General features: G+C 46.8%; 1 protein-coding gene and 1 long non-coding RNA gene across 9 annotated transcripts in view; one reads left to right on the top strand and one right to left on the bottom strand.

The window, feature by feature from the left end:
• DHX40 (DEAH-box helicase 40) overlaps positions 1-8,138 on the bottom strand; it is a 37,502-nt gene extending 29,364 nt beyond the window's left edge. For 3 of the 8 annotated variants that reach the window (XM_061604703.1, XM_061604704.1, XM_061604702.1), the window contains exon 1: positions 1,761-1,881. Coding sequence is in view for 3 of the 8 variants with exons in the window: in XM_061604700.1 (XP_061460684.1) it covers positions 2,786-2,842 (57 nt within the window). In the remaining 5 variants the exon portion in view is untranslated. Of the gene's footprint in view, positions 1-856; positions 978-1,148; positions 1,173-1,760; positions 1,882-2,785; positions 2,893-8,042 lie in introns of those variants that run through there. The other 5 variants (XM_061604700.1, XM_061604708.1, XM_061604705.1 and 2 more) reach the window with 5 other exon arrangements.
• LOC133374158 (uncharacterized) lies at positions 7,833-11,101 on the top strand. The gene is made up of 3 exons (XR_009759829.1): positions 7,833-8,302; positions 8,896-8,992; positions 10,837-11,101. It is a non-coding gene; the product is annotated as an uncharacterized LOC133374158 (long non-coding RNA).
• Positions 11,102-12,449: the final 1,348 nt, after the last annotated feature.

The raw sequence follows: 12,449 nt of genomic DNA on the forward strand, positions 1-12,449 counted from the left end.
CACACTTGTGTTTAAAGCCCCAAATGACCTTGGCCCCAAATATCTGAAAGACACCTCCTTCCCAACAGGTGATAAGATCAGCAGAGGTGGGCCCTCTTGGTAGTTCCACTGCCTGCAGAGGTTGGGGGGGGGCAGCCCAGGAGATAACATTCTTTGTGGCAGCCTCCAAGTTGTGGAATTCCCACATAGCTGTGTCCGGCACTTTCCCTATATAGTTTTCAGCTAATGTTGAAGACACAACTCTTGCCTTTGACTCCTGAGATGTGTGTTTTCAGGACCCACCCTATTCCCGCGACTGCAACTTGTTTTAAATATTGACTTTTTTTATTGTTGCAACTTGCCCTGGGACCTGCTGGTGTAGGGCAGGTAATAAATTCAATAATAATAATCAGTGCTTTTGGGGGTACAACTGAGATGCCAGTACTCACACCTTGATAAAAGTGCTGTGAATGGCAAAACAAAATGGTTGCCATGGGCAGCAACAAAAGAGGTGCTGGTAGCAGCGTGGTGTAATTAGGGTGTTGGACTATGACTTGGGGGACCAGGAATGAAATCCCCCCTCAACCATGAAGCTCATTGGGTGACCTTGGGCCAATCACTGCTTCTCAGCCTAAACTACCTCAGAGGGTGGCTGTGATGATAAAATGAGGAGGAGGAGAACCACCTTGAGCTCTTGGAGAAAAATGGAGTTACATGTAAGAAATAAAGGTAAAGGTGTCCCTGTATTTATAGTGCGAGTCGTTTCCGACTCTTAGGGTGACGTCTTGCGACGTTTACTAGGCAGACCTAGGATTTCCAGTTCCTTCCCTGGCCTTTCTTTACCCCCCAGCGTATGCCGGGTACTCATTTTACCGACCATGGATGGATGGAAGGCTGAGTGGACCTTGGCCCCTTTTTACCGGAGATTTGACTTCCTCCTTCCGTTGGAATCGAACTCCGGCCGTGAACAGAGTTTTGGCTGCGTTACCGCCGCTTACCACTCTGCGCCACGGAGGATCTTATGTAAGAAATAAATAAATACAAATAAAATAAATTAAATACTCTGTACCGGAGAGTTCCATCACAAAAAAACCCACTAATAATAATAATGCTCAGAGTCCCACATGGCTCTAACAGGTGACTTATACTGGGTCAGACTATTTGTTCACCTAGCATAATATTGCAGCAATGAGAAATTTACAGCCCTCCAACATTGCTGGACTACCATTCCTATCATCCTTGACGACTGGCCGCAATGGATCGGGCTGATGGAGATGGGAGTCCAGCAACATCCCGAGGGCTGCAGGATCTCTTCTCAACCATCGCACAGTGCAGGACACGGAGTAATGGGCTCAAGTGACAGGAAGCCAGGTTTCAGCTGAACATCAGAACCGTACGACAAGGGACCCAGGTAGGTGGTGGTCTCTCCAGCACTGGAGACATTCCATAGGCAGCTTGATAGCCACATGTCGGGGATGTTTTCATGTTGGATTCCTGCATGGAGCAGAGGGTTCGACTCGATGGCCTTAGAGGGCCCTTCCAACTCTTACTATTCTATGACTCCCCCTTCACCCGTGCAATATTGGCTGCTCTGACTGGCAGCAGCAGCAGCAGCGGCTCCCCCAGGGCTTCAGGGAGATTAAGCCCTACCCATCACTCAACGGGAGATGCCAGGGATTGCAGCCGGGACCTTCCTGGGATCTACACCCTACTCCTCCCACTGCATAAGGGGAAGGACACAGGAGGGCCGCCCACCCCTGACCCTTTCACTGAGCACGCACCTTCTGCAAGCAGGTAACACTGCAGTCACACAGCCCGGCTGGAGGGGAGACGTTTTCTTCTTTCTCCTTGCCCAAACGAAGGGAAGCCGGCGCGCTCCTATGACGTCGCTTCCCTCCCCGTATAAGCCACGCCCTCTACACTAAGACACGCCTTTTTTCCTTTTTTCTCTTTTACCCCTCGTGAGATATTTCCTCGCGCTCACATGCGTGGTTGGCCAGTTGCACTTGTTTTGTTTTTTTTGGACGAATGCTGCCCGGTAATCTCAGTCTACTTCTGTGCTGGAATTGCTTTTTAATATGCTTTTAAACCTTTTTTTTAAAGCAATACGTTTTTTAACCTTTTTTAAAAAATATCTTCAAAGCTTATTAAAAAAATGTTTTGTTTTAATGTGTTTTAATTTCTGTTTTTATGATGTTTTAAAGTGTTTTTAGTGCTTTTGTTTGCCGCCCTGGTCTCCTGCTGGGAGGAAGGGCGGGATATAAACCAAATAATAAATAAATAACAACCTGGGAACCCTAATATCCTGGTTCAATGGCAGAGCATCTGCTTTGCATGCCACGGGTCCCCCGGTTCAATCGCCAGCTGGAAATGGACCCCTGCCTGAAACCTAGAGAGCCGCTGCTGGTCAGAGCAGAAAATACTGAGCTAGAGGGATCACTGGTCTGACTCAGAATAAGGCAGCTTCCTGAGCTGGTTAAATGAGCCCTCAGATGGGAACCATGAGGACTAGAATTTTGCTTTATTTTTAGGAAAAGAGCTGTAGCCCTGTAGTTATGCACGTTGCATGCAGAAGGGCCCAGGCTCAACCTCTGGCATCTCCAGGTAGGGCTGGGAATGTCCCTCTACGTGGCTGTCCCTTGGAGAGGTGCTGCCAGTCAGTGATGTCAATACTGATGTAAATGAACCAATGGTATAAAGCAGCTTCCTAAATTAAAGCAGCACTCCTGATAATTTACTTTCCTGAGAATAAACTCGGCTGAATCCAGTGGGGCTTATCAATACAAAAAAACAAAATCTTGTTCACCTCTTTTGTTGCACCCCAGATCATATTTAGGTTTTTCACTGCATAAGGCTTCTTCATCTTCCTCAAGGGATTGCTTGCAAAGGAAGAACCACAAACAGTAGGGCTGCCTGTATTTTTTTTAATGAATAGAAATAATTACAAAATATAAATCTGACATTGAAGACTTTTTAAAAAAAAGTTTAAAGAAATAAATTTGAAGGAAATAGATGTATTTAAAATGAGGCCTTCCCTTTAAAAGTGATGGGAAGAATCTCTATTTTAAAACCATTTAAACCTAAATAAAACTGGTCCCTGTTCGTTCCTGTATTTTCATGCTCCTATTTGTTTTATCCTATTACTGTATATATTTCTTACACCAGTTCCATGTAACCATTGCTGTACAATTCCAGCAATTACCTGAAGGTGGCAGACTAACAGTATGAAAGAAAGAGGAATAACAAAGAAAAGCGTTGCTGGATGAGGCCAGTGGCCCATCAAGTCCAGCATCCTGTTCTCACAGTGGACAACCAGATGCACATGGGAAACCTGCAAGCAGGACGTGAGCGCAAGAGCACTTTCCCCTCCTGCAGTTTCCAGCAACTGGTATTCAGAAACATATTGCCTCCCACCATGGAGGCAGAGCACAGCCATCATGGATAATAGCCACTGATAGCCTTGTTGTTGTTATGTGCCTTCAAGTCGACTACGACTTATGGCGACCCTATGAATCAGTGATCTCCAAGAGCATCTGTCGTGAACCGCCCTGTTCAGATCTTGTAAGTTCAGGTCTGTGGCTTCTTTTATGGAATCAATCCATCTCTTGTTTGGCCTTCCTCTTTTTTTACTCCCTTCTGTTTTTCCCAGCATTAAGGTCTTTTCTGGTGAATCATGTCTTCTCATGATGTGTCCAAAGTATGACAGCCTCAGTTTCATCATCTTAGCTTCTAGTGATTACATGAACTGCAACTCCTGTCATCCCTGAGTATTGGCCATACTGCCGAGGGCTGCTGGGAGTTATCCAACAACAGTTGGAGGGCACCGCGCTGGCTATCCCTGCTGTAAGCAGAGAGGGCCTAAGTACCGTGAAATGAACAGCACAGTCTTAGGCACGTCTTCTTAGAAGTTTTACCGTTGCAACCAAAATTATCAGGAGCCAATCATGTAGAACAGCCTTCCCCAACCTGCTGCCCTCCAGATGTTTTAGAGTACACCTCCCATTGGGCCCAGCCAGTACGGTTGATGTCATGTGTTTGCAGTGCAATGTTAACCCTTTGCTCATTCCAAGGTAAGTCCCCTCTGGGTTCACTGAGACCACAAAGCTTTCTGAGCCTCAACAATGAGGACTAGCACCATGTTTCCTCTCTCTACCAAGACTGTGCTTTTCTCAATTTCATTTAGAATACATGGTTGCAAGTCACTTGGAGACCTTCAGGTAACAATCAATAAATCTAATAATAATAATACCCCAGGAATGAGGCAGAATGAGTCACAGAGGCTGCCCCCTTTGTTGTTCTAATTTGTGTGGCATTGAAATAAGACACAAAATGGAAATGGACTGCCTTCAAGTCGATCCTGACTTATGGCGACCCTATGAATAGGGATTTCATGGTAAGTGGTATTCAGAGGGGGTTTCCCATTGCCTCCCTCTGAGGCTAGTCCTCCCCAGCTGGCTAGGGCCGGCTCAGCTTGCCACAGCTGCACAAGCCAGCCCCTTCCTTCTCCGCAACTGCCAGCTGGGGGGCAACTGGGCTCCTTGGGACTATGCAGCTTGCCCACGGCTGCACAGGTGGCAGGGCACATCACCCCTGAGCCGCTCGCTGTGGGGGTCATCTTTAGCTGGCCCTTGACACCCAGGAGACACCGGGGATTTGACCTCCCAGACTTTGGACTCCCAGCCAGGCTCTCATCCCAACCCCTCTTCAAATCACATACATCTCTTAGAATAGCCCACATCTTATCAAACACAAGTGATTCATTAGCATATATATGCAAGCTTCTTGCAAACGTATTTGGGAACCTCCCTCCTCCTCCCATTGTTTCCATCAATTTCTCTTTGACAACACTGCAATTTGACAACACTGCTTCCAAGACTAACACATTTATCACGGCAAACATTTAATGGACTAGAGCCACTTCATCAGATGCATGATGCTTCACGGGTCGAAGTTCAATGATAAAGCCAGCAGCTGAAGAACCTTGGACACCTCCTGGAAAGTTCGGACTAAAACCCAGAGTGGATTCCACTGCCCTACGGGCATGGGATCACCAGCCACTGCTGAGTAAACCACATGCATACGGTAGGGTCCCGCTTTACGGCGTTCCGTTTTAAGGTGTTCCGCTGATGCGGCGCCTTTCATTTTCAATTTTAAAGGGTAGTTTTCCCCTTTTGCGACGTTTTGCGCCGTTTTCGCCTCATTTTCACGCAACGCAGCACATTAAAGTCAATGGAGTTCCGCTTTACGGCGTTTTCCGCTTTACGGCGGGGGTCCGGAACGGAACCCGCCATATAAGCAGGGCCCTACTGTACAACATATCCCAGGTTAGATCCCCAGCCAGGATAGAGGCCTGCTGGTGTAAACCAGGGGTAGTCAAGGTGGTGTCCTTCAGATGATCAAAATGATCAAGGGGGTGGAGCAAATCCCCTATGAGGAAAGCTTACAACATTTAGTTTAACCTTTTCAGTATCTAAGGCCCTCCTCCGGGTACCAACTCACCAGGATGCCTGGAGGACTGTTACTAGATCTAGGGCCTTTTCTGTGGTGGCCCCCGAATTATGGAACAGTTTACCGGAGGAAATACGCCTGGCGCCTACGGTTCTTTCTTTTAGGCGCCAGGTCAAGACCTGGCTATACTCCCAGGCATTTTAATGTTTAATGCTTTATGTTTAATGTTTTTAGTTTAATGTGTTCCTTTGTTACTGATTTTATTCTATATTGTATTTTAATCTCGTTTTGTACACCGCCCAGAGAGCTATTAGCTATGGGCGGTCTAGAAATGAAAATAAATAAATAAATAAAGGGTGTAAGGGGAGACATGATAGAAGTGTGTACAATAATGCATGATGTGGAGAAGGTAGACAGAGAAAAGGTTTTCTCCCTCTCTCATAATACTACAGTTCGGGGACATCCAGTGATGCTGAATGTTGAAAGATTCAGGACAAAAGAAAGTGCTCCTTTACACAGTGCAGGGTTAAACTACGGAATTTGTTCCCATATGGCTCATTGTTGGCCACTAACTTGGACGGCTTTAAAAGAGTATTATTATTATAACATTTATGACCTGCCCTTCAGTGGGTCCCAGGACGGGTCACAACAATAAAATACATTATTAAAAACGGTGTAAAGCAAATGACACTCGCAGCTAAAGAGGGTCCTAAAAATACACATCTCAAGCGTCAATTGCCTGGGTGAAGAGGTACATAAGATCAGACAAATTCATGGAGGATCAGCCTATCAGTGTTGAGTAACCCAATGTGTATGTTCTTCCTCCACTGTCAGAGGCAGGATGCTTCTGAATTCCAGGTGTTGGAATGGGAACCACAGAGCTGCTTTTGCACTCAGGTCCTGCTTGCGGGCTTCCCATTGGGACAACTGGATGGCCACTGTGAGAACAGGATGCTGGACTAGATGGGCCTCTGGCTCATCTTCCGATATTCTTATGATGTGGACTACAGTCCCATCTTCCCTGACCATTGGCTAAGCTGGCTGGGGCTGATGGGAGTTGGCGTCTAACAGCATCTGAAAGCCACAGGTTCCCCAACCCTGCCCAAATGCTTGGACATAGATCTAAGTGAAACAGTGTCTACCTTAGGCTCATGATTAGGAAGTATTCTTTCACTCATTCATGGGCTCCTGCTGGGAGGAAGGGCGGGATATAAATCGAATAATGAATGAATGAATTTATACCGTCTTTCGATGAGTCCATCAGGCAAATATAAAATCAGTGTCATAGAAACTGTATGCAGTCAACTTTTACAGCCACCCATTATTTTTTTCCAGGTGCAAATCAGCACGAGTTATCTGGGCTTCAATCCCATTGATTTTTAACAAGATAAAAGCCGGCATAACTATGCTGGATTGCAGCCTTGATTTATACACTTTTTCTTTTCTTTTCGAGTCATTGGAATAGCTTTTTGTACAAGTTAATTTTCATGTGACGATTAAACTCCCACAGCAGATGCTGCTGTTGAAGCTTCGGGTTAATTCTCCATTATATTTGTGCCACCTTAAGATATGCATGATTTGATAAACCTGGAGATTAAACAATTTTTTTCTAATTAATTACAGAATCAGCCATGCAGCTGTTACGAAGGCCCCCATGTGCCAACGGAACCAGGTACAAGCAACAACGGAACAGATTGCTGGGTTGTCATGGGGACTCAGCTTTTGCCTGGTTCCTTCTGCGCCTCTCCGCCTCGCTAAAACTACAGAAATTGAGTGAGAAGTTTTCTCACTTCTCAGGTGATTTGATACAGATGATTAAACACACACACACACAAACTCATGCACGCACATTAATGTTCTTGCACAGCCATGTGTCTCAGAAGTAGAGTTTGAAACCTCGCCATTCACATTAAGGGCCCTTCCAGATCATCTTTTCATTGAGCATTCATTATGATTTGTGCTCATGTTTAGTATAGGAACAATTATGCGCAATCCTGTTTTCAATGCCATTTGTTTTGGGGCAGACACACTGCTTCGTTTACAATCATGTCCTGTCGCTTCCTGCTGAAATCCTGTAACTTTACAGACCACAAATGTTCCAGAGTGTGTGTGTGTGTTTTCCTGCTTTTGTTGCACCAGAGTGCCCCCCCCCAAGACAGCAATAATGCTGTAACATTGAGGAAGCATCACAGAAAGCGGAATGAGGTGTGGACGATCCAGTATGAACCCACCACTAATGCACTATTATTACCTCAGTAAGTTGTTGCAGAATACATACACACAGAGAAGAAAAAAAGGTCTGGAAGAGCCCTAAGTATTTGTCTGATGCCATGCAAACATTGCCACTGGGGGTTTTCTGTACCGGCCTGGGCCTGTAACATCAGCTTAGCAAGCATGCAGACAATTTAGCAGGCTACACCGTACAGCTCAAAATTGGGTTTGCCAGTTCAGTGAGAACTAGAGACTTGAATCTTCTTACTAAAACCCACTGCTAATGCCTCAGGCATGGATGTTATATCCAGGAGAGAAGGGCCAGCATGAGGGCTGGAGGGGCACTATGCCACCAGTCTCAGTCTGCTCTCAGCCAGCCCCTACCTGCTCGCCTTCTTACTCACAACTAGTCCAGGGGGGTGGTCCTGGCTGTCAGCTGCCTCCTCCTCAGTCAGTGTTGCCCCTTGTTGAACTCAGCAAGGAGGAAGAGGATGGGGACAAGATGAGCATTAGGTGCCTCTGCCTGTCATTGGCTCTGGCTCCACCTATCATTGGTTCTTGTTCCACTTGCCTTACGCCCCACCAATGGGAACCAGCCGTCACTGCCCGTGTATATACTAAGGACCCTGGACTAGAACAAAATATTTGGGGGGGTGCAGCACAGGTGAGACAAAGTGTATTTTGGAGGGGCAGTGAGCTGTATTCCACATGCTATATAATCTACTAGATTTCTGGAAAGAAAATAATGCTGTATTTCATATCAGCACTCCCGTCCTAAACATCTTTTCCCACTTGACGGAAACAGCTTTTGGTCTTTCCTCTCTGATTATTTTTTAATTATACGCGCCTTGCAGCAGGGATCTTTTTTAAGTTGTGTGTGTGTGTCATGTTCTTCTGCAAGAGACCACATACGCTGTAGTAGTTTTGAACACACGTGTCTTTTCCATGCCCTCGAGGCTCCTGTGTTTTTTGACATGCCATCCTCCGGTTTCTAACCTGGCCTGACAGCTCAGATTATACTGGCGTGAACCGGCCTTGGGTAGACTTTGTGCTTTTGCGCTCCAGGCTTTGTGTGTCTTTGTTAAGACAGAAAACATCCCTGTCCTTTAGGCCTTATCAAAATAGCAGCATCAGCATCCAGAGAGGCAATGATTTGTTAAGGAAATAGCTCTTCCCCTCTCGGGGCTTTTATGTTGTTTGGGAGTGGAGGGGAGGAGAGGTCGTTGTTCTTTTAACAGCTAAATTGACCCCCTTCAGTTCAGTCCTCCAAGGAATTCAACAACCAGCCCTTTGGATTACCAACTGATCTGCTCCTGTGCCTTTTAGGATCCGCTTGATATGCGTCAATCCACGGGTAAGGATAAAAATTGTGCGCAGCACCACCTACTGGCCTTTGCGCTTATTCAGCTTACACCACAAAAATGATCTGCTCCTGCAGGTGTGGGAAATCATTGGCCCTCCGGATGTTGGGCTCCTCCTGGGAGGAAGGGTGGGATATAAATGTAATCAATCAATCAATCATTATTATTATTATTATCATTATTAGGGGATGATGGGAGTTGTAGTTCAGCAGTATCTGGGGGGCCAAACGTTCCCCACAATTGTGCTACTGCAGCTCAAGGGTGCCTCCAGTCAACCGCGTACCAGAACTTTACATATGTGCATTTAAAGTGGATTAAAGTGCTTTGTCACCCTAGCTACAACAAGTCCACTCTAAAACCAAAACAGACTTTCTGCGGTTACATAGGAAGCTGCCTTACACTGAGTTGGTCCATCTAGCTCAGTATTGCCTGCACTGACTGGCAGCATCTCTCCAGGGTTTCAGACAGAGAATCGTTCCCAGTCTTACTTACTTGAAGGTGCTGGGGATTGAACCTAGGACCTTCTGCGCACAAAATAGATGCTCCACCATTGAGCTATGGCGCTTTTCCTTATAAAAAGTGACGGGAATGCCATGTAAAGCCTCTTTTGGGAGAGCAACGCAGAGCCTCTGCTTGGGCAGCCTCCTTGTAAAAGCAAAGGGTCGTTTCACTTCTAAGCCATGTTACCAACATGCCATAACTGCAGAGCCGCTGCTCATTTACATTTGTCTTGTAGTTCTTGCAAACCCTGTTTCCGAATTCGGGGCACAGGACGCTTGCCAGTCTCTTACATTGACTGGCACAGGCTCTGCAGATTTTTAGGGGTGTCTCTTCCCATCCTACCTAAAGATGTTGGGGATTAAACCTAGGACCTTTTTGCGTGCAAATCAAACGCTCTGCCACTGAGCAAAGGCCTTTCCCCTTACAAAAAGTGGCTGGGGGACGCATCGAAAAGTGTGCAGTGAATGAATGATTAACCAGAAGGCGTATAAACACCCAGCAAGTAGATCAGGATGAATTCAGGACAGATGCTCCTTCTATAACTGCCTGACCAACAAATGGGAACGAATGCTCAGTGAAGATCCGATATCATCTAACCTTCACATAAACTTTTTTAAGGATGAATACTCAATAAACAGGTTGTCTGGATGGACCCAAGTTACCAGGGCCGGCACCAGGCATGCTGGGGCCCTTGGGCATAAGCTTGCCCTGGGGCCTGCCACCCACCCGCACGCCACACCTAGCTTTCCCTTGAAGTAAATGCTGGCCACGCTGTGCGAGCATCAACCAAAATGGTAGCAGGGGCATTAGCCCCTTAGGAAAGCCTCAGCAGCCATCGTGGTTGCTGGCAGGCATGCGCGCACAGTGTGGCCAGCATTTACTTTGGTGGGGCATGCAGACAGGTGATGCGGGCCTGCGCGATAGTAGGGGGGTGCCTCGGAACTCCCTCTCTGCGATCCACGGCAGGGTCGGGAGCCAATGCTGCTGTGAATCTCAGAATGGAGCGCTACCCACCCACCCTAAGGAGGGGCCCTTCAGGGGTCCTCCGCCAGGGCCTAACCTGACCGCCCTCTGGCACCGGCCCTGCAAGTTACTGTTTAACACTCAAGAGCAAATGCTGATATAAAAATTGGTAACATACAATTGATTATTGTTACACTGATCTGAAATTTAAACCTTTGATTATTACATCGTGAATGGCTGCAGTACAGACAGTTGTACAATGCTGGAAGACTCTGGAGGGGTTGGAAGTTTCTGTCTGGTATTGAAATACATGGACTATATGGAATATTTCCATTTTAGATAAAAATTACATATAATCTTCCTTTTTTACAAGGATGAGCCAAACCACAAGAGCTTACTGCCACCTGCTGGAAGTTTATTGAATATACTGCAGAAAATGAGTCGCATGAACAATTATCCACCGCCATCAACAGTATTTGGATATCTTAATTAACTTTCCTCTCTTGAATTATGACATATTTGACTAATGGACTTGCTGTTGTCAGATGATGTATCCTCCACGGTTTCTTGTTGGGGGTGTAGGGAAGGAAGGGATATTATTATATTATTGTATTTTTAAAATAAATTGTGAAGCTGAAATAAAGATGTTTGAAAATTTTAAAAAATGGTAACTCTACTTCCTACATAATTTTAACGGCTGTCCCTATACAAGTTAAGATCTAGAGCAATTTCTCCTGCTGTTTTAAGTTGGGGAGGGGTGCTGTCATGTCCCTGATTTCCTGATTTCCGCTCAATGGCGGAACAGCTGCTCACTCGCAGAAGGTCTCAGGTTCAATCTCTGGCATCTCCGGATAGGGGGGGGAGGGAGAGAGAGAGAGAGAGAGAGAGAGAGGCCCATCTGAAATCCTAGAGAGTCGTTGCCAGTCAATATAGTAGACATACTGAGCCATATGACTCAAGGTTTGGACTTGTTATAAGGCAGCTTCCTGTTTTCCATCAGCCTGTAAGCATGCTTACCAAGAGGGGGAGGCAGTAGGGAGAGCAATGCTGTGCTCCACCGCTGTATCTGTCTCCACTTCCCCATCGCATCGCCCCTCCCGCTCCCTATAAGTGTAGCGATCTACACGTTGACGCCTCTCCCAAATGGCCACCCCGATTCAGAATGCTCTAGCTATAGACTTTCTGCACCGAGCAGAGGGCTGGACTAAAAGACCTCTAAGACGCCCTCCAACTCTCAGATTCTATGTCTGCTTTAAAAAACACAACCCAAAACTGAGGATCAGCTGACGCAGTTGATCCTCGTTTTTACTTGCCGACGGATCCAACCCCCTTCCCACCCGCGGACACGCACAGTCCAATTAACGGTTTCCAATTGACTTTTCTTAACGGAAAAGGATTTTCTCAATTATCGCACACATTAAAAGTTTAATCAAAATATCACACTGGCCTCCCAGCGGGCTGGGAACCCATCTAAGGAGACCGCAGTATGTTATTGGACAAGGCGTGAAGTCGTTCCAGTCACTAATTTGCAATTATTCTGTCATGAGCCCTGCTGGGAGGGGACAGAGAGACAAGAACGAAGCAGAGGAGGACTTAGAGTGGGATGTTTGAGCTGGTGAAGGGCCGAGCAGGTTGGACTCAGACGGCGCCCCAGCTCCGGACTTTGACAGCTGAACCCCAGCAGCTCCGGATACCCCTGTGGAGAGTCAACCTGACCAGCCGGTTGTTTCCCAGCTTGACCCTTCCCCTCTCCCTGTGGCTGCTTCACCGGCAGACAGCCCTCCTCCTTCTGAGGAAGAAGACAGGACGATGACGGGGTCTCTGCCTTCTCCTTGTGCCAGGAGGCAAATGCGGCGAGAAATTCAACAGGCGCAGTTGAGGCGGAGCCTTTGCCGATGTGCACAGCGACAGTTAGCACGCGCAAGTAGAAGGCCTGCCCAGCCTTACTTAAGCTGGGGAGGGACAGAGCTTGGAAAAGTTGCTTTT

This window comes from Rhineura floridana, chromosome 21, assembly GCF_030035675.1.
Source record: "Rhineura floridana isolate rRhiFlo1 chromosome 21, rRhiFlo1.hap2, whole genome shotgun sequence".
Lineage (NCBI taxonomy): Eukaryota > Metazoa > Chordata > Lepidosauria > Squamata > Rhineuridae > Rhineura > Rhineura floridana.